Consider the following 24974-nt stretch of genomic DNA (forward strand, 5'->3'; position numbering starts at 1 on the left):
GCGACGAATAACATGGTACTACAGAAAAATCGCACGATAATCGAGCAATTTGAATTGAATGACGTTCCACCTTTTCACGGTACGTGTATCCTTTACAATGTATTTTTTACGATATTTTTAGTAATTACATCGATTAGAGTTCATCGAATATTTTCTTCGTCATGATTCTGAATAATTTCACTTAGAACTTGCGCTCGGCTTTAGTTTTCGAGATACTCGTAAAAGTGTTTTTCGTACTTTTTACTTTGCTGCGTAGCAGAGGAGCGTGTAGGTTGGTGAAGGAATTAAGAATAAAAAAGAACGAAAGAAAAGGAAAGAAAGTTAGAGTGAGATTTATAAATGGACATGAATATAGCTTACATATGTTTGCGTTTAAATATGTATACATTATTACGTGTTCGTGTCGTTTCAATTTGCAAGTACAGGAAAATAAAGAAGGAAATCGTCGTTCAAATTGGCTTGGCTTAGCTATTCGATAATTTGTACTGTGACTACAGAAATTATTTGTACACCACTGCGTTTATTATCGCATTTATGTGCTAGTTGCTTAGATCCAACTGTAATAAATTTCGTATCATTCGATAGTTCTTTCACATAATTGCAACAATTTGATGCCAAGGAAAGGAAATGTAGAATTTAAGGAAAGAAAAATTCTTCGTTGAAAAATAAGTGTGTGCACAAAAATATTTTTTTAACCACTCTACATACTTCAGTAATCCATACTTTCTTTATTTAATATTTTTTAGTTTGACTTTAGATTTCGGTTAGCTTGGGTTAGCTTGAATTAGTCTTAACACCAGAACTAGCACACCAATCAAATTAGCTGGTCTTACAATTTTATTTTAAAATTCCAACTTCATGTTATATTTTTTCTCACAACGATGTAACAACTTTCGCAACGATAACTAAAAGAATAATAGAATGAATTTTATTTTGTTTTTTATGTATTCAAACCGAAAATAATTTTGTATCAAGGCTACTTATATCAAAATGACTGGTACTTGTCAAAGTGTAAAAGGATCTGTTTATCGAGCCTCAATTAACCAGTTTCCTCGTTTTCTACAACTTCTCACGCTTTTTTTTTAATGTTTACTGCGTATCATTCGATACGATGATATCAGTTATTAGGAAAATTCCGGATCAATCGCTAGATCGCTAGATGCTAACGTTAGAAATACCACAGCAGTTAAAATGACTGGCTCTACAATTTTATAAATGTGTCAACCCTCCTTTAGGGATCCCGGATGGATTAATAATACCAAAAATCTACTACATAACATGGAATTCCTTTTGTAAAAAAGTAATAAATCAATAAATATAAAAATATTCTATTATTACGTATTTTTTAAAGACCAGTCATTTTCAATGATTTTGGTAAAAATAGCTTCGTGTTAATTATCCGTAGTTCTAGCGTTAAACATTTAGAGATTATTATTATTAGATATCTTAAAAATTAGTTTTAAAAATAAAAAATTGAGACATTATTAGATACGAAGTATGTAAGATGTTTGAAACGTTAGAAAGTTTGAAGGCTGTTAACCTGTGACTGTTACGTCAATTGCAAAGTCGAATAAGCTTCACATTGTGCATGACTCTGAGAATTTTAGTCGCCCGCCTTACGCTAAATTTCGCGACGAGGAAACAGGAGATTCGAAGCGGGATTCCGCGAAATTCGAAAGAAAAGTTGTGTTGCGCGGAGATTTTATAAAACTTGCCCTTGTTGGCGTGTGCCAAGAAAATTGTTGAAAGCGGCAAAGAACGAGAGAAGAAGTTGGCAGCTCTTTTTGCGCGGTGGGTAATTCGAAGTTGTACCAAAGTTTCATCTGTACATATTGCAACGAAAGAAGATGTTTTCTATTGCAACCAACGAATCTCGGGTCAAAATTGAGAAGAATATTTGCAATTGTTGAATTTTACGAACATAGACAAGTAGCAAACAATTAGAACGTACGGTGAGAAAGACTCGTTATACAAATTCACTAGCAAAATGCTACTTTATTTTAATTTCTGTCGTTGATATCAGTTGCAAGAGGAATGCGGCTGTTTATGAATTTATGGTAAATTTAACCGCGTAAACATATCCAAGATAATGCGATTACTATAATATTCACTGTGTAAAACAAGCCTTTATTTAGATTCTATTCCTGTACGATCATAAAGATATGAAATTGCACAGACATCTAGTTATAAGTAGCTGTTCATACAGATGGACGGTTATGAACTTTTTTAGTTTCCAGTTCTTAGTTACGATTATGTTATTTTTAAAAAGTCTACCTCGGATTAATCGAGTTACTTCAAGCAACTTAAAATCGAGTCGCTTGACTAATGAAAACAAGCGTAGAAACTTGAAAGAATCTTTTGCGTCAAGTAAACAATAATTTCACATCGATAAAGTATCTTAATAATTACTTCAACTCACGTTGCTACATTATCGTAATATTATTAAGAACAACGATCAGTGTTTACAGATCAAGCAGTTGTAGATCAAATAATAATATAATTTTTTGTACGACTAAGAATCCTAAAATTAATGATAATATACGGCGATTATCGAAAAAAGAATTTTCGATGATTCTTTTGTTAATTAGTGTTTCGTCCTGAACGTACACGATCAGCCTTGGAAACGAACCTAAACCCGAGGATCACAAATTAAACGTTAAATGGACCAAAATTCGATAACGACGATCGTGTACAAGATTTTATATAAATTTTCTTTTCGTCAAAATGAACAAATTTTTTTACATAAGAAACGTCAAGTTACTAAATACACAAGGAAAAGTTATATTTTATAACGGGCGTTAAATTATATTCCGAGCTTCTTCAAAAGAGAAATGCAGTTCGTGTATAAAAACGGTAATTGCTTATGACTCAATCGAATGAAACACAAAACTGAGATGAAAGAGAGAAAGAGTAAAAGTTTTTGTCGCTATTCTTCTTTAATACGTAATTCAGAAGGTGGTAGTTATCTTTAACAACCGATCTTGGAGCCGAAGCAAAAACATATTATACTCTGAAACAAATTACTTGCTGTTACAATAACTCAACTTTTTAAACTGGCAATCAGATCCAATGATATTTGCCAGAAGTGGTTTTATAACAAATCCTATGAAAGATAATTGGTATCAGATAGATCAATCAATACAGACAATCAATCAACAGTATCCGCAATGAATATTACGAATTGATTAAACTGTGAATAGTTGTATGTTTATGGGCAATATAAAAGTGCGATAATATATAGAAAAGTCTAGAAATGTATATTAGAGTTTGCCGTTTTAAAGTTTGCCACATGTTAGGATTTCAACGGAAATAATGGCTTCCTTAAGTAAACAAATATCTTATTCGTAATATTACTCCTTTACAGTATTGAAACTGTAACTGTGGGATCCTGTTTAAAAATTTAACGTTTTAACGATGATATTTCTTCTTCCTCGGGAAAATGTACAAAAACAGTTGTTCCATTCGAAAAGCAAATTGTGCTGCAAACTTTCAAACGGGTGTATATACGATATGCAACGATATATAAAATATTTAAAGTAAAATACTATTCTACAATATTGATTATATTTAGTGTGTGAAATAAATCTATCTTGCATTTCTTTAGCTATATTCAAAAAATCTACACACACACACATATATATATATATATATATATGTACACATGTGTAGTCTAATGATAAAGATGACGTCAGTCTGCAGTCTATATCTTAAAATTCTATACTAAAAGAACACGTGGCAAGCATATTTATTCGTCTATCTTGGCTCTTATTACCTAGAATACACCCTATATAGATTTTACGCTTCTCCCCTTCTTATTAACGCAGAAATGTAGTAAGTTTATTGGTTTTAAAACACACTGCTGATGTAATACTTAACCATACTTGTGCAAGATACTATTTTTAAATTATTAACGACGAGATACGTATAAGCTTTATTCTTTCAATTTCTATAAGATGCTCTTTGAACATTTCAAATAAAAGACAGTAAATATACGATGGTGGAAAATGTACCGTTCGAGATGTTTCCAGGAATATAATTTTTACAGTGTTTCTAATGGACAAGATCATTGGAACAATCTGATATTTAGCAACTTTTACGTGTACGATATTGACTTATACATTTATATTAGGCTTGAGCATTATTTTGGTAAAATATTTGAAAAATGATTATTTAAACGGTTATCGCGTTGATAACTCCGAATGATTTTATCGTTTAACTGTCGAACGAAATAAGTTTTTATTTTAGTTAGCATTTATACTTTTGAATAAATATTTCCTGAAATGATTTTTCAAATAATTTTCCTTACTATTATCTCGCAATCGGATACGTACTATACAAGCGTAATTGAAATTAAAATAATTTTAGGAATAGAACGTTGTTAAAACGCACGAATGTAAAGGACAAAATAATTTATTCGACATCAGCAAATTTGCAACATAGCGATCATAGTTTCAATGATCCTAGAAAGTTTGTGATAGCATTCTGAGCACGACATTCAAATGTTTTACCGCTATTAAAAGTATAATGGTATCACGGTGCTTATCACGGGTTATGGTAGATTGTATTTCGAAAATTCGAAAATGGAATATCATGTACACGATACTCATGCGTGGTCGAGATATGAAATGATATTCATATGTAGATATAAAAGAGATAAAAATCGCACAAACGAATTAAAGGTATAACGGAATTACACAATTTTTTATTATAGTTTTCTAAGAAATATACAATAATTTTAAAGTGGATGTTATATCGAAATGACGAAATCGAACAAACACGCAATGACACTTATAAAAATTAATTGCTGAAACGTATAAAGTACGATTTATTTAATATTTGCTTTTGTCGGAAAGAAACAAAAAGAAAATTATCTGTATAGACAACGATCTATTAGATCAATGTACAGGTCTATAGTACGTGTGTCATAGAAAACAGATACAAATCTTGCAAAGTATCAACCATTCGTCGTAAATAATCATGAAGCTGCAAGCATATTCTTTGTTTTAGTTTGAACTTGGTACGATAGGTAAAGAATTAACAATAGGGAACCGTTCTCTTCTTATAATTTCGAAAGTATAAAATATTAATTAGAAAATGTTTAATAATTATTAATTAGAAATATTTCGAAAACATAAATATTTCGATTAAATTGTACAATGTGTCAAAATACTTGTGCCTGGTAGTATTTCGTTTACTCACGAAAAAAATACAAATTTCCGGAATTGTTACTTTTCGTTGATTCGACGATATTTTATCTTATCGTATCCTTCGCGCAATCTTCGTTGATATAAAGTAGATATCGAAAACAATCGAGAAATACATACATCGAAAACATAATCCACCAGCACATATGAATATTTTGGTAAATGACGTAAGTTTATCAAGCAGCGTACTGAAAGTTGGTAAAAATCAGAAAACCGTATAAACGTGCGGGATTACGTCCCATACAAACCATTCGTAGCGAACAGTGATATTTTTTACGTTTTAGCCGAAGAGCAGAAGGATAAACAGGTGATCCTGTTACACGAAATAGAATTTAAGCGAAAGTATTGGAGCATCGCGCATGATTTTATCTCTGGCTGACGAATTTTAGCTTCTGAATGAGAAAATTTTCGATTTGACAAGCGTATGCTAATAAAGGTAGTGAATATTTATTTTACGACGAATAATTTATTATGTTATTAATAAGTAGAATGTGCAGATTTTTCTGCATTTATGTGAAAGTCAAAGGTACGAAAATATATAAAATATACAAAGTACTCGTAACAATTCTTAAGTGAAATAAATATTTAAGGTTTATCTGTTCATTAACGTTGATGTAAATATCTCAGTCGTAACATGTTCCACATTTTCTTGTAAACGTTACTATTGAACTAGCTTTTAATTTTCACCGTTTAGTTTAATTTCTCGTCGAAAGTTTAAGAATTCCGATAGGGAGAAAGGATCGATACGATCGATAAATACTCGATTCGTTGCAATGTAAAAAATGTGTACGCGCGAGGAATGAAACGAAATTCGCATGCAAACGTCGTTTTTCTTTGCATCGTCTAGATTCCAAGATCGAATCGGTTGTTGCAGCGACTTGCTTCCAAAATTCTCTGTGTTCGTTTTCCAAATGCATTTGCACGAAAGAAAGAATCTACTATGTCGCTTGCATTATTAAATTTTTACGTCTTCAACGTTAATTTTCCTTCAACGAAACAGCACGCGTGTATAACTCTAAAATGCCCTAATTGTGATTTTCATTTCGTCCTACGACTCATCCTAATTACGACACCTTCTATTTTAAAGGTATACTTGTCTGTATTAGAATAAAAAGTAAATTTTTCTTTCTGCGATTCTGGTCTGTTCTCTCTTTTAAAGTTTCTCTGGTGCAAATGAATATAGAGGGAAGAACTCGTTTCATAAAACATAAGAAGCAATTCTAAAGAGTCAAACAGTCACGGCAGCTCGATACATAGGAAACTTTGATACATACACGTTGAAGTTGCGATGACGAACGAACGTTACGTCTTTCGCTGCACAGACAAGTTACATAAGAGTTTCGGGAAAATCCAGGCCCAAAATTGGGACATTCTTTGCGTCATTTTTTTTTTTTTTTTTACGATCTTATCTTCGTATGTTCAAAAAGTAGTTGGAAACAAGCCATTTTACAAATTCAGATCAGCGATACGGTATCTGAAACAAAGTATATATTACGTTATGGTAAGAAAATTAAGAGGGAATTGTCGAATCTTCTGAAATCTAGCTAAAATTATTTATATTAAGCGTAATCGGCCAAATTGTTTGCATAAAAGCTGTGTATGTATAAAGAAGAGCAGAATATTGTATAAATATAATTGGCCAAGAGTTGTATTAAAAAGTTATACGCAAGAATGGAACACCTTGTTGCGAAAAGTTAGAAACACCCAGTATAGAATTATAATATCGCTGCTCGGCAGTGATAGTGACACGACTGAAAGTATTTCAAATTCACTGTTACCGAGTTTACATTATGTTTGTACTCTTATCATGTAAAACGGTATATTTATAATTCCATCAGCTTTGCATCAGAATGCAATATTATTGCAAATGTCACTACCAACGTGGTCTTAGTCTTACAACAACACCGGCTTATCTTCAGTTGTTTTGTGACGCTACAAGTGGAAGGTTGTACTGCATTCGCAAACAGTGGCATACCTTGTGTTAAGTCAGCCTTACAGTGTCGTTGAAATGACTCACGAAGATTTCTTTGTAAATTAAATAAATCCTCTAAAATTTACGTGTTTTGAATTATGCCGCTATCAACGACAAACAGCGACACGATACGTCGATATAGATATACGAATTTCGATCGATTTGAAAAGTTTCGTTCGTTTTCCTACTCGAGCGTGTTCGCTTTAGGACAGCTTTCTTCGTCGAAACGATGGCGCGTTTTCGAGCACCCAATTTCGCCGGTTGTTTCACCCGGCCTGCATGCGGAATGAAGCTCGAACGGCGAATTTTTTAACGGTGAATTGAAGGAAATGCCCCAAAGCAGCGACCACGACCGCCTCTCGATCGGTCAGGAATTTTGCGAAAGTCGACGAGTGAAATTCTTACGGGCTGAAACACGAAATCCACCATGGATATCCAGCGACGATTATAATTGGCAAGCTGATTGACGTGGCCACATCGATGGTGGAACCGATACGCGGTCGCTTCCGTTCACGCTCTTAGGCCAGTTTTACCTTCGGGTAAAAAAAAGTGAAAGGCCGGTTAATCGAATCTGGTCCTCGATTCGTATCGTGAATTTCGGCCAATTTAACCCGTGGCTGTCTCCTCGGTGAATGTTTCGACGTGAACGTTGGCTTTTTAGCACGTCGACAGTTTGGAATTCGAAGGTTTTTGATTTAATAGACTTTGGTCGGAGACATTTGAAAAACAATTAAAAGATTCAAAGGGCAAGCGATACGAGTAAGAACATTTTGAATCTGAGGAAATTTTGACCAAAGTTGAGTTTTAGCAGAGAAATCGAAAGTATTTGAACATTCACGAAGAAAAACTTTTACGAGTATATAAGTGGAGATCTGTTTCACCTAAGAAATATTTTAACGAGTAGTTTATTTGATATATTTCTTTATGTTGCGCGAGCCCTATATATTTTTCCATTTTTCAATGAAAGTTTTATATTATTTGATTTAAATTAACTAATTAATTTAAATTAAAAATACATTTCAATGAAAGCGTAAGCGATCGCAGACTATCCATAACAATATCTTTTTAAATAAATCTGTACCTATTGTCTTCCCTACTTATCTCGTTTCTTGGAAAAACGCACTCGTATCGCTTTTCCACTCAGTCTCACGATTAATAGCAGGATTTATATTTTTATAATAATCACGATAGGCAATGATAAGTTTAATGGTCGTCAAATCGTGGCTGTACGATAAGTTATTGTAACTGGATTATTTTCGAAACGTTGGCCATTGTACTATCGTTATATGCAATATTGTTGTATCGGCGCGTACATTTTAAAACTATGCATGTCAAAAGGGTATGAGTAAGATGTAAATACAACGATTTGCGAGAGAAAATCTATATTTTTAAATTATTGATATTTAGAGGTACATATTGATATGTGAATCTAAAAACAGTGAGGATCTGTTGTAGATTTAGATTTACTTCAATTTGGCATCTGGGGTAGTAAGGATTATCACTGCCGTGGCAGGAACCGATACTTTCTTGATGTCCTTGACCTTGTATCTATATTCCCAACAAACAAACAAATTTACAAAATTAATATCATCGCAACAATGTTTAATAAACGGATTTTTAAAGCATCAATTTAAAGACATCGTTTCTAAAAATAATGCAGTAGAAATTTATATATAATAAAATGGAAATTAATTTAAAAGAAAGAAATATAGTCAAGCAAAGAACTAATTTGATAAGATGTCGAAATAAACGTTTCTACTTAACAAGGTAGCAAGTAATAGGATAATTTAATTAGAAAAAAAAAAAAGAAAAAAAAAACAGTACATGATAGCAGAAACATGAAATAATTCTATGGGATTAAGAATTTAACAGGGAACAGAATAACGTGAGAGTCACTTAATCCAACTGCGCTCCTCGGATTTTCATATTACAATCTTGCTTTCATTTTAGGGAACAGAAAATATTTCAAACGTTTCAAGAAAACGTTTAACATAAAATTGTTTAATATAAATCAGCAGTTTTTCGTATTTTCTTCGAACTTGAGATACCTTTAAACATTAGAAAAGTACAATTGAATCGAAAATGATTAAAGGAACGCAGCAAGGATTAAGTAAATCTTTTTATTCTCGAATCTCAACAAATTTGAACGATGTTACGTTGCTTATTTAATCAATTACTGTTAAATATGCAATTTCTCTTCAAATAATTGATGACATCTTTCTGTCTCATTCGTTCCCCTTCTACCTTTTCTTTATCTTTTTCTTTCAATTTGAACAACGACGTTACAGCTTGCGAATTATTTCCACTGCTTTTCACATCTTCCACCGTGTTGGAGAAAGGAAGGAAACTATGAAACGATACTCGACGCAATTGCATAAATTTGTCATGGCAGCGAAGCAATTTAGATAAATAAAATTGGAGAAATTGTACACTCACGTAGAAAGCATAGTAGAATTAGCAGTAGCGTAAAACACATCCAATTTCTTCGGTGCGTTTTGGAATGCTGACAAATCCACTACGTCGTCCTCATCCGAGTAGTTTATTATTGTGTAGACAGATCCATCTTTCTTGGTTTCCCTGAAAAAATTATGATATTCCATATATACAGTGTATCGTTAAGAAACGAAGGCATTCTTAGTACCATGACTCATCGTATTGCAAACGCCAATGATCGCGATCAAGCAACTGTACGCTATTGTACAAAGGTACTTGTACAGATCAAATGTATCGATTAAATGAATAAATTAAACCTCAAGAATTTTATATTTTATAATCATCGAAGCTATGCATGGCAGATTGGCGTTTGCAAACTATTTTGTTATTTGGCAAGCTCTTTGTTCTCAGATTCTTTAATTTCTGAATTATAAGCCTGACGAAGAAGATTCTTAATGTTGCAGAAAGACTTCCGAAGTTAATAGAACCTGTGATATTTAAATAGTAAATTTTAAGTAGCAAATGTAGTAGTGTACATAGTAAATACTGAAATATATTCTTCTTGTCTTTTAATAGACGACCCAATCGTATAGTCTGGCAATTCTATGAAAATTAGTAAATATTACTGCTAATTATTAATTCAGCATTAATTACAAATCGACCAAAATATTTGAACATTTATAAGTAATAGTATAAATACATACTGCCACGCTATTAATCATAATTTTCTCGCGTTTAGCAATATATTCGACGAGTGAATCGTGATATGAATCGTCGTAGTATCATCTTGATTTACATGTACACTATCCTTACCTGGCAAATGCAAAAACGTTTTCACTCAACAGCTTCGTAGTTAAGTCGGCCTTTTTAAGGTACGGTGACTTCTTCAGCGTTGAGACTTTCTTGTAGAGGGTATAGAACGAGTTCTTGTCCTTCTTTTCGGCAGCCAGATTGACAGTCTTGTAATTATCGTTGACTCTCAGCCAGGTAGTGGAATTCGTGGAGAATCCTGCAGATCGAAATACTTGGTTATAGTTTTTGCGACTATTGCTTCTTTTTCTTTTTTTAATCAATTAATTGTAGTTAGTTAACCAGAGTTTCTGGAATTGGAGCGAGCTTTTTTGAAATCTCACACGAGGTTTATCTCAAACGTACCAGTATCTGTGATATTTGTACAGACAAAGGATACAATCTACAATTCGCATTTTTCAAAAGATAACATTTCCTCTATCGTATCGTGAGTAATAATTATGCGTTGATGAACAATTACTACATTATGTATTATTATTTTGTTACTGTGACAAGATGAAATTGATTTTAAGATAACTGATAGATATAGAATGAAATAGTTTCATCTGTGAGAGTGAAACATGTTATGGCACGATGGAGAAATGATACCTCAAAAAATGATTCGACAAACGTACCAGGGTTAAAAATGTGAAAATCGAGGCTCGTTTGAAAATTTTTTTATTCGCGTGAAAGTTATATCTTATTGGAAACTCACCGGCAGAAACGGAGTCATCCCATTGGAACGGTGTTCTCGCGGGATCTCTAGACGAAGTATTGTATTTTAGTATACCAGCCAAGCAAGCCTGCGGGTCCTGTGTCTCTTCCCAAGAGATCCAAGTGTCCGACATACCGATTTCGTCACCGTTATACGTCACACTTACGCCAGGTAACAGAAGCGTCATTACAGTGAGGGCACGAGCTCGTGGTTCTCCTAATTTCGATACCAATCGTCTTTGATCGTGGTTTCCGACCTGCACGCAAAATTTTAAGGTATTCAAAAATTTAAAATATCCATCGTTATCTTTTTTTTTTAAACTAACGGTAATCGTATTGAATTGATGATATTTTAGCTTAAACACATATGTTTGGGGATTTTCTGCTTTTCTCCTTGATCGCCTTATTTCTTCCAACAAACGCTTTTTGTTGATTTTCCTCGACATAGAAATATCGATTTTAAGGCTTGAAATTTTAGGTTTCCGATCGAATGCCCGATGCACACACGAGCTCGACAAAAGCTCGATGCGCTCGTGGAATTCGAAGAACGCGAGCGGAAAGAGGCTCGTTTCGTTCTCTTCCAGGCGTTTTGTGGACATTTTTCAAGCTCGTTCACGCGTTGCCTCTGCCGTTCAATCGCGCAGCCTCGAATTCGAAACAGTTAGGTGCTATCAACCATTTTTCCAATCGAACGACGTTCGACCAGTTGCGTGCGTTTGCTTCCAGGGTAATTTAATTTTCCTTCGATTTACAATCACGTCGTTCAACTTCCCGGCAAGCAAATATAGACGAAGAGAAGTGAATCGAGGAAGGCTTTGGCGAAGAAAATTTTCCAGATCCTCGCCGAGCTTGCAGAAACTAAAATCCACAATTGTATGAGCGCGCGCGTACGTGTGTGTGCGCGAGTGAGTGAGAACACAGAAATGCCAACATGGAAGTTTGTCATCCTGTTACGAATTTTGAAGAGAAGATATTCGAAATTTTGCGAAAAGTGCGATATGAGCGAATATGATAGGAGTAAAATTATTGAAATAAAAGGAGAACTAGTTATAGAAATAATAAACGATATAAGTGCTAAACAAATTTTAAGAAAACAACTGTTCTAATGAAATTCTTCTTGAAATAATCTAGAAGCGATAGGATACTTTCTTGTAATTTTAATGCTACCATAAGATAGAATTACGATTATGAGGGTTAACTAGATTATGATTGAAAAGTACGAATGTATAGTATATAAATAGATAATTTTTCCTGATCGTACAATAGTGTTCCTCGCGTATTCTTCCTCTAAATTTACGAAGGTGGTAAACGCTGTAAGTTTGTTATATTCCAGCCAGACAATCTTTCGGTGGATGAATTATTTTGAAAGAAACTGCGAACTGTGATAATCCCAGTTGAGAAAATTTGGAACTTCAATACTAATAATTTTGATAAATTTGAAATGATAAAATCACTTAGACATTGATAAAGCGCGTCGAACCATGTAGAAATTATTTTGACCGAATGTACAATATTTTGAAGAAACTATGTGTGTAAAGTTTTATGGGGACAAATGACAATCTAATAGAATGAATGATAGCGACGATCAAGCAATATTAATTATAAATCCAATTTAAAATTTCTCTTAAATATGTTAATCAATTTTCTGAAAATATTAGCAACTTACCACCCAGTTAGGAATGCTATCTTTCGGCATGTTCTTCATCCAATTATCAACCACAGATTTTAAGGTTGTTGCGTTCGCTGACGAATTGACGTGTTGAATCAGGTCAAAATTGAAGGGGAAGTCTGTTCCATATTTATAGTACTTCATCGTTGCCGACGTGTTCGCGTATGCCTCGGTGAATATGTATTTTGGTTGTTTAAATTCATTCAAGACGTTTCTCCATCCAGGGATTAATTCGTAATCTTTTTGCAGATGCATGGTATATATCCTATCGGTATAGTCAGGGCTAGAAGAATCGTTGGTTTTACCTGACAACGGTTCATCTGGGAAGTTCATGTCCTCGGCAATAAATGGCAAGGCATCTACTCTGAAACCATCGATGCCTTTCTTCAACCAATATCTCAAAATTTCCTGTAATATATCAATAAGCACAGAGTTAGATCATGTTATTTGAGAAATATATCATTGGAAATAGTGTTTTTACGTATCTAAGAACGAAAATATTATTATATATATATATATATATATGTTAATCTTAAATATTATTACGTGTTGAGATAATATATATATTATGCATGTAGATCACAGATAAAAATCATGATAAATCATATTTCTAATTTCTACATTGTTTTTTATCGTTTGGTCCAGCTACGACGATGAAACTTTTTACGAATTCAAAGTTTTTCCCATCGACGATTATATTAATGACCGTGTCGTACTCTTGAAAGCCATATAGTCCGCCGAATTGTTTCAGCGAAACGATTACGTTGAGCCAGAGAAAAAGACGAAAACAAATTGGCGTAAAAGAGAAATACGAACCGAACGAATGTTCCTTATCCGTGGAAAGTGCTTTTAGAAGCATAAGATGATGATTGTTTTACAGAAACGTGTCCTCTTGGAAATAAATCTGCTTTATAAAAATCGACTGTATACGTATGTCGAAGCTACGATCGTATTCAGCTACGTAAAAGATTCTAATATAAAGAAATAAAATTCTTTTTATTTAGTAAATTCTGTAAATTTCCCAACGCGAGAAATTAAATAAGTCAGGTTCTGAATTGACAGGTACACGTGCTTACCATCCGATAATTCGATTGATTTCGTTCGTTTCTATCTTTGTACCAATACATTTCCCTTGGTATACTTTTATTATTTCCGATTCACATGACTATTCATGAATTCAAGTCTCTACACGTTATATTCTGTTACTTCTATGTTCGTATGTACGTTCGGTACTTTGGTAAATTTGTACTCGTAACGTTTCTATAACAAAGATGTCGGGTTCGTTAGATTTCCGCGCTAAAATGTCAATATCGTACTGTTGGACTCTACAGGTAATCGTAGGTGAAAGATATAGTAACGTACGGTTGATTCGTATTAGTCAATGGTCGCGAGAAATACGTCGATATCCGAAAGATTTCGCGGCGAAATTGGCCACGAGTACTTCTATTATAGATTGCCATTTATCGAGGCTCTCGCGTAATATTTACGATTGTATCTATCGTTCGTGTTTGCTTTTTTATTATATCAAACAATTCGGTCATATCGATCTATTAACAAGTTAACATAAATTATTTTATTTTCGCTAACGTGTATAATTATCTAAAAGTCTTTGAATTTTGAAAGGACAAATAAATAATTTCATGTACGAAAGCTCAACTATAAATCCGTACGTCTGAAGCTAATAAGGATAAACGAGATTACACTGTAATAAATATTATTTCTTATTCGAATATCATAAATGATCAATTTTTCATTTAATTACAGATGACTGATATTCGAAATATTTTTTAGAGCATAGTTGAAAAACCTAACTGTATAATGTTCTTATGTGCATTCTACAACTTCTTTCTCGCAATCGCGCCGTGTTTCTCCCTTCGGTTCATTTAAATTCGATGAAGCAAGTACCAGGTATCCCTCGATTTCGCATGTTTTAAGCCATGGTCGTTCAAACCCGACATAGGTATAACATTCGCAACCGTAGATTTATATTTTGCTGGATAGTGGAACGAGCGGCTACAGCCCTACTTGAATTTCAACCGTGGCTGACTGAATTTAACCGACCGTGTTTTCGCGATGTCCGTCGAATTTCATCGAACGAATTTGCGCCCATTAAAATTCAAATTTACCGCGGAATTCCGAAAAAAAGTCACGAGACATCGCCGGAATCCTGGATGGATTCGGATCGATCGTGGATTCCATGCCAAGTTCAAATATTTTTCCAAAGATTTTCTGACGTTTCATTCATGAAAGTAACGAATACTAAAGTGGCAGTCGTTGAGGTATAAACGACTCATGAAGCTAATTAGAGCAATTGCCACATTACCTACGTGTATTATGCGAAGCTGTTTGAAATTCGATTAGCAATACGATGGAACACGACTATTGTGACGACTATGTACTTTTCAAACGATACTCACATGCATTTCCTGTACCACTTGTGGATTATAGAAGTCAAGATCAGGTTGTTCCTTTGTGAATTGGTGCAGATAATACGCCTTACGTTCATCTCGCCATGTCCACATTGATCCACCGAAAATGGACACCTGCGCGAGAATATATGTTTGTAAATTTGCATAGAGGATGAACAAAGATTGCATAAGCTTTTACCACGTTGTGTCGAAACGGATGCTTAAAAAATTGTTTAATTAAGTTAAATTAAGTGTAAAAAGTAATTGAAATTTTTCGGACAACGCCGTGAACATCATAGTCTTCAGCTGTGATGCGAGCTTGCCTTTTTCAGAACATGAAATTACATTTTTAAACAAAGATGGAATTCTAAATGTCATACTTGACGAAATTTCCGAATCGCATTTTGAAAGTAGAACGAATTAAAAATTCTGGAAATTTCGTTCAAAATTACGTTCGAAAAATATTCATTCCTAATTTCGAACGATGTTACTTCCGGTTCAAAGCAATTGTGACTATTATCGTTAAAACGATACGCAAAATGTCAGAAATATATATGTACATAGATGAAATGTATCGAAACGCTGCGTAATTTATTCAAAAAACGTGAAAGTAATTACGATATCGCTGAATGAATATTTTGTTTATAACAATATCATCTTGCTCGCTAAATAATTTGAAGTAATGAAAGATACTGCGCAGTGAAAGTCATTGGTCAATGTGAAACATGTCAAAGGTCAATATTACTTTTAAAATTGTTACAGTGATAGATCAGTGGCATTGCACGATCGTAACGAACGTTATCGTGAACTTATCGTTAAAATTAATTATCGTAAAGTTGATCGTTCGAAAGTAACTGAATATTTATGCCATTGAAGTTTCAAATGCCCAACAAAAGAAAGATTTAATTGTCAGTTTCAATTTCTACGTTGTTTGACTATTTTTCTCTCGAAGCGAGACACGGCCATTGAATTTCATAACTGCAAGTAACAACGATGCCAATCGATTTGTATCAGTTTTGGTTGTTGTTGAACGATCTTTTCCGATCGATAACGACAGAATAGAAACGACCGATGGTTTACATTTACAGTTTACATTACATTCTGCGTTTACAAGCGAAGAAGAAATGTAAATTTCGACGAAAAAAGCATCGTTTAGGCGATGAAAGGATATAAACAGATCTTTTCACGAGGAAATAACGAGCAACGCGTATGTGCAAAAATTTCTGCAGGCTATCGCCGCGCAACATTGTTTTGATATTTTACCATTTCTGTTCCGAGGTTCTTGATATGCAGTATACTATTTCATATTCTTCGCCTACTACGAGTCTACCATAAATCGTGAAATCTTTGGAAAAGTTTTGATACAAACTTACGAAATTGTCGGCCATCATTTCTACTGTCACTTCTACTTCCATTTTTCTCTGCCTTCTCAAGATCATTTATATTCAGCTATTCGAAAACTTCTTTACGTTTTTGACAGTGAATATATTCTACGCTGTATTTAATAGAATCGAAAGAGAATTAATCATTACGAATTTTTATCAAATATCAAAATATTAATTTTAATCAAATAGTACTTTTGATTAGATTCTGCAATTGATTAATTAGAAATGTTTCGTTTAGTCTTTAATGGCACAATCAATTTCACTATGAAGTTTCCGAACAACCAAATAATATCAAGGTTTCTTCTCAATGAAATTGTTAAAAAGTAATTATCCTCTAACTTTAATGGATCGTGACAAGACATTCTCGCATCGTGAAGTCCATTTCTAAATGAAATTATAACATATTTTCACCTCTGTTGAAAGCATCGAATGACTAGACTCTATCTCAAACTTTTATCGAGTGCACTTCATTCCTAATCGTAAGAAACCCTGGAGATCGGTAAAACTTTTCAACCAAGAAGGCACGAAGGTATTTTTTTATACCTTTTTATATATATCTTGTCCCTTACAGTTACTAACATTGCTGACATTCTTTTTATAATTCTTCGCTACACGAATCATACAAAAGGTCTCATGAATATTATTTGCGTATCGACGACTGTTTCGCGTGAAAATATTTCGACCGCGCCAATTAACGGAAAATGCGACGTAGAAAAATTCGAAAACTCGCTTCACTGTTTTTCTATTAAAATAGTATTAGGTAACTGTTTATGGACATTGGGCGACTATACAAACGAGATACGTCGGAACGTGAAATATGTAAATACTGGCGATTTAATTTTTTTCGAGTAATTAAAGCGGCTCGAGCATCGAGCAAGGAATACCGGCAGTTGTATTTCACGAGGTCTTCTAATGTAAATTACGAGCGCAAAGGTGAGTCTTAAATTGAAAAATCTGGAACGACGGATGTGTTTAAAATTCAACGGGTTGCATATCATTATGATAATAAGAATTAAAAAAAACCAGATGGTACATAATGATAGACAATATTACTATTCGCAGTGGTTATAAATAACTTTACTATGGCACTATCACAGAACAGTAATATTCAAATAAAATGTGCGTGTTGCCTATTCGAACCATCGTAGTTCTTGAGGGTTGAAGAACGTTTTTTAAGTAATTTAAATGATACTTACCCAATTGGATGGCGGGACACGGGTGCCATTTTCCAATACTTTTCCTGGATGCCAGATATAATAATCACTGTAAGGCTTAATTCCCTTCAAACTCTTCTGGAACCATTCGTGCTGGTCCGACGTATGGTTCGGGACGAAATCCAGTAAAACCTTTATACCCACTTTGTGCGCTTCTCGGATCAGGTCTTCCAAATCTTTTATCGTACCAAATGTGGGGTAGATGTTTCGGAAATCTGAGATATCGTAGCCGAAATCTACCATAGGGCTGCTAAAAATGGGTGATAACCAAATTATGTCAATGTTCGCATCGACCAGATGATTCAACTTCTGTATGACACCTGTAACAGAAAATATCTCGTTTTCTTAGTCGAATTCTTTCGACGAATAAATTATCTTCGAAAAGAAGACAATTTGATCGAAATGTGTGTTTTTAAATAAATTTGATTGAATTATTAACGCACGCAACGATAAATCTGCTACCGTTTTCAAGTTCCTTGCACAGAAATGCTTGGTACCTTTTACGAAAATTATTTAATTTCAAGTTTTCTGGAAAGAATTATAAAAGCTATAAGCAAGAAAGTTTCCTCGAGCAGAATTGTTTATAGGTAATATACATAGAGATCAATTTCTAATGTTTCCGCAATTCAAGTTAACGTTTGAAACGTGACATTCGTTAAATGAAACGTTGGAAAAATGAAGACTCCACATATCATTTAAGCAGAATGTTTTAGTAACTTTAGGACATTGCTCTTAAGAAACAAGGAAAATTTAATGAGGATACTTATTAATAACTCAGGTATTACTGATTTCTTTTCGTGTATAAGTAAACATCTTCCATGCTTTTACATTATTTCTCTCTTGATTCTTCTTTTCTAACAAACTCTCGACTCTTTTACTGTACAAACCTACATCCTTCTGGTCTTGTTATCTGACAGTTGCTCGTTATCAGTGTAGCTTATTTTCCTTTGGAAGATTTTTATCTCAAGAAAATATTGTAACAAGAAACATTTCAGTCTACATTTATAATCGTTATTGCTGGTTAAAAGGGATCTTAGACATACTGAAACAAATTTATCTCAAGTTTAAGTTACAATAAAATGTTTTTAAACTTTGTGAAAACAATGTAAATTACTCGGATATGTAGAATAAGAAGTTGAGCATTGTAGAAAAATATAATACGATATATCGAATGTTCGACATCGAGAATGTCATCTATTCGGCAAGGTTTATCGATTCTTTCAGTTCTTATCTATCGCCTCGTGAATTGAAAATTAACCCAAATATGCCTGAATTCTTCGATGATTTTCAATCATTATCCTTTTCTCTTCATTTGTAATCTAAATTCGATATGTCTATTAAATTCTATTCTTGATGTTAATCACTTTTGAAATTTTTTTTACGTCATTAAATTCTTCATTTGATAGCAATAGACTTTTTCTTGAAATAATATCTTCGTTGAATTATCAGGACCAGCTTAAACATCGTGACAACCAATTCGTCGACCACCGCGTATAATAAAAATAAATAGAATAAAAAATTAACGCAGAAAAATATACGTCGAAGTTTCATACATGTAACATTTCATTTAGAAAAATAAAAAGAGAACGTGTTCGTTAAATTTCAACTAACGGGAACTTGAAAATTATTTTCCAATGACGTTGCTTGCGACATGAAGTCACAGAGGTGTAAATCTTTCGTAATGGCTCGAGCATTACAAAAAGGCTGAAACTCTTTTCCGGAACACGTCGCTCTTAAGCCGCGTCAAAGCGACCAGAAGAGGCGAACGCAACGGAAGTTCCGTTAAAATTTATTTTCGCGTTTAAGCGACATTAATTTCTTCCGCAGAGTTCACCACGTGCGATTGTCGCGCTTCACTTTCCTTTTTCTCGGCTAACGTTTGCGTTTTTAGATTTCCTTGTTAATTACATCCGTACCGTGCTTGCCTTTGTTCGTTGTGGTTACATAATCGCGCAAACAAATCGGAAGACGACGCGAAAAAGAAAAGCAATTACACATCTGTTTACGAGCCGTGACACCGATGTGGATCAACCGCGTAACAAACGTTTCGCGTTCAATTATCCTTTGTAACTAGCAGTACATTATCTGAGTAAAAAATCATTTCCTACGATTACAACAGTTAGATTTCATTTTCCCTTCGGTAGACTGTATTATTTTATTACTATAGTAAAAATAAAAGTTCAATAAATCGAAACTTTTTGAGAAAATAAATTACTAGTAAATATTATTAATTAATTTCACAAATTCTACCTTATAAAATTATATATATCGAACAGATGATACTTATTATGTGACCACAAATTTTCAATAGATATTATCTATACATAATAAAATGATTGACGTATACTTGATTATGATTATATACGTAATAATAAACGGTTTTCCAAACTCTTCTAATATATTCATAATTACGTATTAACATCGAGTAATAATAAGTTGGCGAGAGATAGAAAGGAATTTTCACTTTTTTAAATATACAACGATGCACCGAGACAGTACCACTGTACTCATTTTCTAAATGGAATTTTATAAGCTTTTATTAACCATTCGATACATTTTTTAATTCCCTAGAAAGAAAAAAGTATCGAGGCACTTGGATCGAAAAATGCTTGCTTTTGTAAAACTTTGTAAAAATTTGCGTACGAGGAACGTATTATCTTTCGTACGCTAAATTTCGTGAAATTAAAACTGATATATCTCTTGAACTACTAAACATCTCAAGCGGCTCTCAAGAGCCAAACGGCTCAAGCACCTCAGTACCATTTTTGTAGAGAATTAATTAGTTGATAAAAAATTGTAGAATTCCATTTAAAAGGAGATATGAACGCTTTTGTACATTAAACAATCGATGGGATCGTAAGTAATGGAGAAAAAAAGGAAGTCCTAATTAAAAAATACAAGAACATTCTAAAAACTGAAATTGTCAAGGAAAAAGAGGAACGTACCTCTAAGATCACCAACGCCATCTCCATTGCTGTCCTTGAAACTTCTGGGATAGATCTGATAGACCGATGCGCTTGCCAAACTGTTGCTCACATATTTTTCGGTCGGTGTCCATGTGTATGAAGCGACCAGAGGCAATGCCGTTAGGCAGAATGCTATTAGCGCCCTCATGTCCCTAAGCATACAAAACGTTGAATATGAAATTAGTCGTCTAAACATTCGCGTGACTTCGAGCTTAGCGCACTCTGCACCACATCGTAAACACGTAGTTCGATATTCGTAGCGTGATACCGGTTCCGGTTGTTCTCGCGATAAACACGATATATATATATATATATTGAAGTTTAAATAGTTATTTTTCAGAATAAATTACTTTTTGCAATATGTTGCCTAACAATGTACAATTTGTAGTGTCGATATGGTGTTATTTACCTTATTTTGAGGCACTCGGAGTAATTAAGACACGATCGATTATGTCCGCTTGGAATATTTCGCCAGCGTTATAACGATCGACTGCGATGTAGTGGATGATAGCTTCCCTTTTATACCACTTCTTGTTATGTAACGTATAATTGTCTAGAGTTTCAGTAGCAGGGTACACACATTCGACGATCATTTGTCCTTGTTAACTTTTATCGAAACGTGGTCGATTTGTTTTTCGTCAGTGGAAACGTCATCTTATCGTGGAGACACACAATTCATCAATAATCGAAGTAAGTAAGGATATCCACACGGTCCATTTAATAAAATGTTTAGAATGTAAGCTTTATACGATAAAAGGGTCGGAATTTCTCTTCATTCGCTTTGTGTAACGAAAATGTCCAAACATAATTTACTTATACCGCCAGTCAATAAACGTAACATTACGGTTAGGATTGGGACACCTATTGGATACATTTATCGGAGTATCCTGAAAAATTGTACTTGTATTTACTTAATATTTCGCGTTTCAAGTATTAGTAGAACATTACCACTACTTTTAGTACTTAGTATGCGTAACAATATAGCAGTTTTGTATAAATATCTGTGGTCTATTACGAATGATCCTATTTGAATACGAACAAAATGTGTGGTTTAATCGGTGTTTGCGTTGCTTTTAAAAGTACGCGTTAAAAATATTCGTATAATACCGATGCCTAATATCTCGTTTGTAGAAGGATGATCTTTGACAAGACCATCGATTTATTTTCAAAGTGAAATGTATTTAAATCACTGTTTTGTCCGATGAAAGAGCATACTAATTTAAGAGATAAACCTGCAGCTTTAACGTCGAGAGTATTATTATTTCTCATAATATTAAATTTAAGAAGCTTGATACATCAAAGTGCACGCCTATTATGAATATTAAATATAAAAAATGTACATTTTCTAAATGAGATTTTTAATTTACTACGATATTAGTATTACAAAAAAGAAATAAGAGCCGTACAGATGCAACGTCATCGGTCATGACTTTGCGTCGATGTACGTAAAACACGGAAGAAAAAGAAGAAGAAGAAGAAGATGTAGTATTTTTTAAATAGATTTTAACTATTTTCCATCTATACTCATTCATATTCAATATTTTATCTACATTCGATACTACAACCCATTAAATGTTTTTTTAATCTTCTCATCGTGATCGCAAAGGTTGTTAGTTCTACGAATATTCACATATTCTAAAATATAAGTATATGTAGACAAAAAAAAACTAAAAACTATGAATTTTTTATACATATGTACACATAAATCTGATCTGAATATATTTTGTACTATAGACATCCAAATATTATTATCGTACGATCAAATTGTAAATCAGTCAATTAGCATTTATGATACACGATGGTCTACGCGATCCGAGGATTTCGTCGACATAAATTGGAACGACATTAAGATGAGAATTATCAATAGCGTGGCGAAATACATTAGAACCCATTGATGTATGCGATGCGTTAGCAGCACACGTACGTTCTGTGTTTCTAATAAGACAATTCAGGATTTAAGAGAATCCCGATTATTTATTATATTAGCACCGCGTGTCAAGTCATAAATTTAGACTCGAGAAATCATAAAATCTTAAAACCTAATTCGCTGTAGAACTCACCAAGGAATCGATATGTTAATTCTATTCAAATTAGAGTTTTATTTTTTTTCAATTCTGTGAGTTATGTCTTTAAAATTTCGTTCTGTCGACGACGGAGAAAGGAAAGGAAAATTCATACAGGTGGGAATTAATTTTGTAAACACAGTATCTTAGAAAAATATTATTGTTCGTTTATCATAATGATATCGATTATTTTGGTAATTAATGAAATTAGGAGCACCTCACTTACAAGTTGTTTTCCCTATTAATTAGAGATAATATCTGAAAGATATTAAGAAGAGTACATTTCGACAACGTTGTTCAGAAATTGCGTTAAGTATTTTTGTATCGATAACGAATCTTATTCGTTTAATTCGTTTAAACTTAACGTATACATAGTATTATTTCTAAAAGAAAAGAAAATTGCAAAAGGGAAATTCGTATCCGCGAGAGATACGCATTGTACATTAAATTTTTCGTATTACAAAGTCGCAAGAATCATATTTCGTAACGAAATAATAATCTTCCGACGATAATAAACTTTATTTTCATTCTTTGCGTGGGTCGGTACAATTATGAAACAACGAATTGGATATATAACGTTTTAATGATACAGTTAATTACGTAGCTAACACTTGGATACCCTTTATATCAATTGTGTTAATCTCACTATTTGGTTTATAGACAATGTCTCATAATGTTTATACTTATCATCAATGCAATTATATTGTATAATTGTTTCACTTTTCTCTTGTCGAAGTTCAATTTTCCATTTCGTAACAGTAATGCTTTTGTGTTGTACAAAGTACTTCAGGAATAAAGGAATGACATATCGTTCTTCGCTTACTAAATTTTGCACTATACATGGACAAGCAGTCTTACGTTGTATTCGTGTTCATTATGTCCTTCCTTACTATTTAACATATCTAACTGACCGTATTAGAGGTACTTTTAACGATAAGTTAAACGTTACTTTCCAACAATTTGTCTGTTATCTAAAATACAATATGTAATTCTGAAGAATAAGCATATATGAAATTTACGGTAAATTAATTATTACTTTTTAGCTTATCTGTTCGTACAGAATACCTTGCTTGTCTGTGTAACATAATTGTTCATATATTATTTATGTTTTTATAGAACGAACATTGCTTAAGGTTATTCGGAATTTTTTCAACATGTTTACAAGGTCAATTAAACAGTACTCGCGATCATATTAATGTTACATTGGATAATACCTTAGCTTGAACTGATAAAACATTGAAGAGCATGTTGATCTCCGTGTAAACGTGTAATCCGATACATTTAGAAAAGAAACAGAGATCATGGCAATCAAATCTGTGTAATACTATATAAATATTTTCTATCGCGATTAAATCGCACGAACTTAACGAGATTTTCAAGATAATAATTCTAATAAGTGTTACATATCTATGTATGCACATATGTAGCAAAACTATTATGCACGTAGATAGAATGTCTACTTCTACATAGACTAGATATATAGAATATATACCTAATTCCCTACATAAATAAACGTACATATACGAACGACATGCAGTTTGGTACAAATATTTGCAAGCAACAATTGGATTATGCGTACTGATTGTGTAAGTACATTTTGTATAACTGTGTAGCTGTGTGTCCTTATACGCGGACCACCAGAGACATCCACGCAAAAGCAATACCCTCAAAAGTCCCCGCTTAACTATCTCGCTCATGCAAATACCTTCTCTGACCTGACCTTTATTGTCCAGTGTTTAGTATACTCAGATGTTTCACAGATAAGCGTACTAGTCGTCATTTTTCTTATCTTTGTGATTCCTCCTCTTTCTTTCTGCGTTACGAAGATATATATTGTTTAATTTCATCATTATTTAATCTCGTAATAATCACGGACTGCGGATAATTTTGCAAATTCGTATTTTCGTAAATTGTGTAATTAGAAAAATGAAAAAAAAAGAATGGAACTTAGGTAAAGCGATACTTATATCGTGCCTATATTATTAATTGCCAACACTCTCCTGAACAAAACGAAAATTACAAGTTGATAATTGGAGATGGAACGTCAGTGTCATTACCGAGATCAATTCAGCATAATAACAGAGGAACAAAGGCTTAATAGATGTTACGAACCTGCGCGATATATCAATCCTTTGCACCAACGACAAAAGGAGTATC

The 24974-nt window shown here is 33.4% G+C and overlaps 2 protein-coding genes across 3 annotated transcripts in view; one reads left to right on the forward strand and one right to left on the reverse strand.

Annotated features, from left to right (window-relative positions):
* LOC139998290 (dual specificity calcium/calmodulin-dependent 3',5'-cyclic nucleotide phosphodiesterase 1) overlaps positions 1-24974 on the forward strand; it is a 99130-nt gene that overhangs the window by 41887 nt on the left and 32269 nt on the right. The window lies entirely within an intron of this gene.
* Positions 8542-21320, reverse strand: Hbg3 (alpha-glucosidase). Its single transcript, XM_072022900.1, has 9 exons — positions 21164-21320; positions 20734-20906; positions 17771-18108; positions 15199-15324; positions 12779-13189; positions 11114-11369; positions 10423-10618; positions 9613-9753; positions 8542-8724 (listed from the first exon to the last, which is right to left on the reverse strand). The coding sequence occupies exons 2-9, from the start codon at positions 20900-20902 to the stop codon at positions 8640-8642; spliced, it is 1722 nt and encodes a 573-aa protein (XP_071879001.1). The 5' UTR covers positions 20903-20906; positions 21164-21320; the 3' UTR covers positions 8542-8639.

This window comes from Bombus fervidus, chromosome 1 (genome assembly GCF_041682495.2).
Source record: "Bombus fervidus isolate BK054 chromosome 1, iyBomFerv1, whole genome shotgun sequence".
Lineage (NCBI taxonomy): Eukaryota > Metazoa > Arthropoda > Insecta > Hymenoptera > Apidae > Bombus > Bombus fervidus.

Excerpts from the sequence above, each read along its gene's own strand:
- Hbg3 (XM_072022900.1), bottom strand. The coding sequence starts at position 20,902 with ATGAGGGCGCTAATAGCATTCTGCCTAACGGCATTGCCTCTGGTCGCT. Across the intron at positions 18,109-20,733 it reads TGGCGTTGGTGATCTTAGAG|GTGTCATACAGAAGTTGAAT; the intron begins GTACGTTCCTCT and ends TTTCTGTTACAG. Across the intron at positions 15,325-17,770 it reads GTGTCCCGCCATCCAATTGG|GTGTCCATTTTCGGTGGATC; the intron begins GTAAGTATCATT and ends ATTCTCGCGCAG.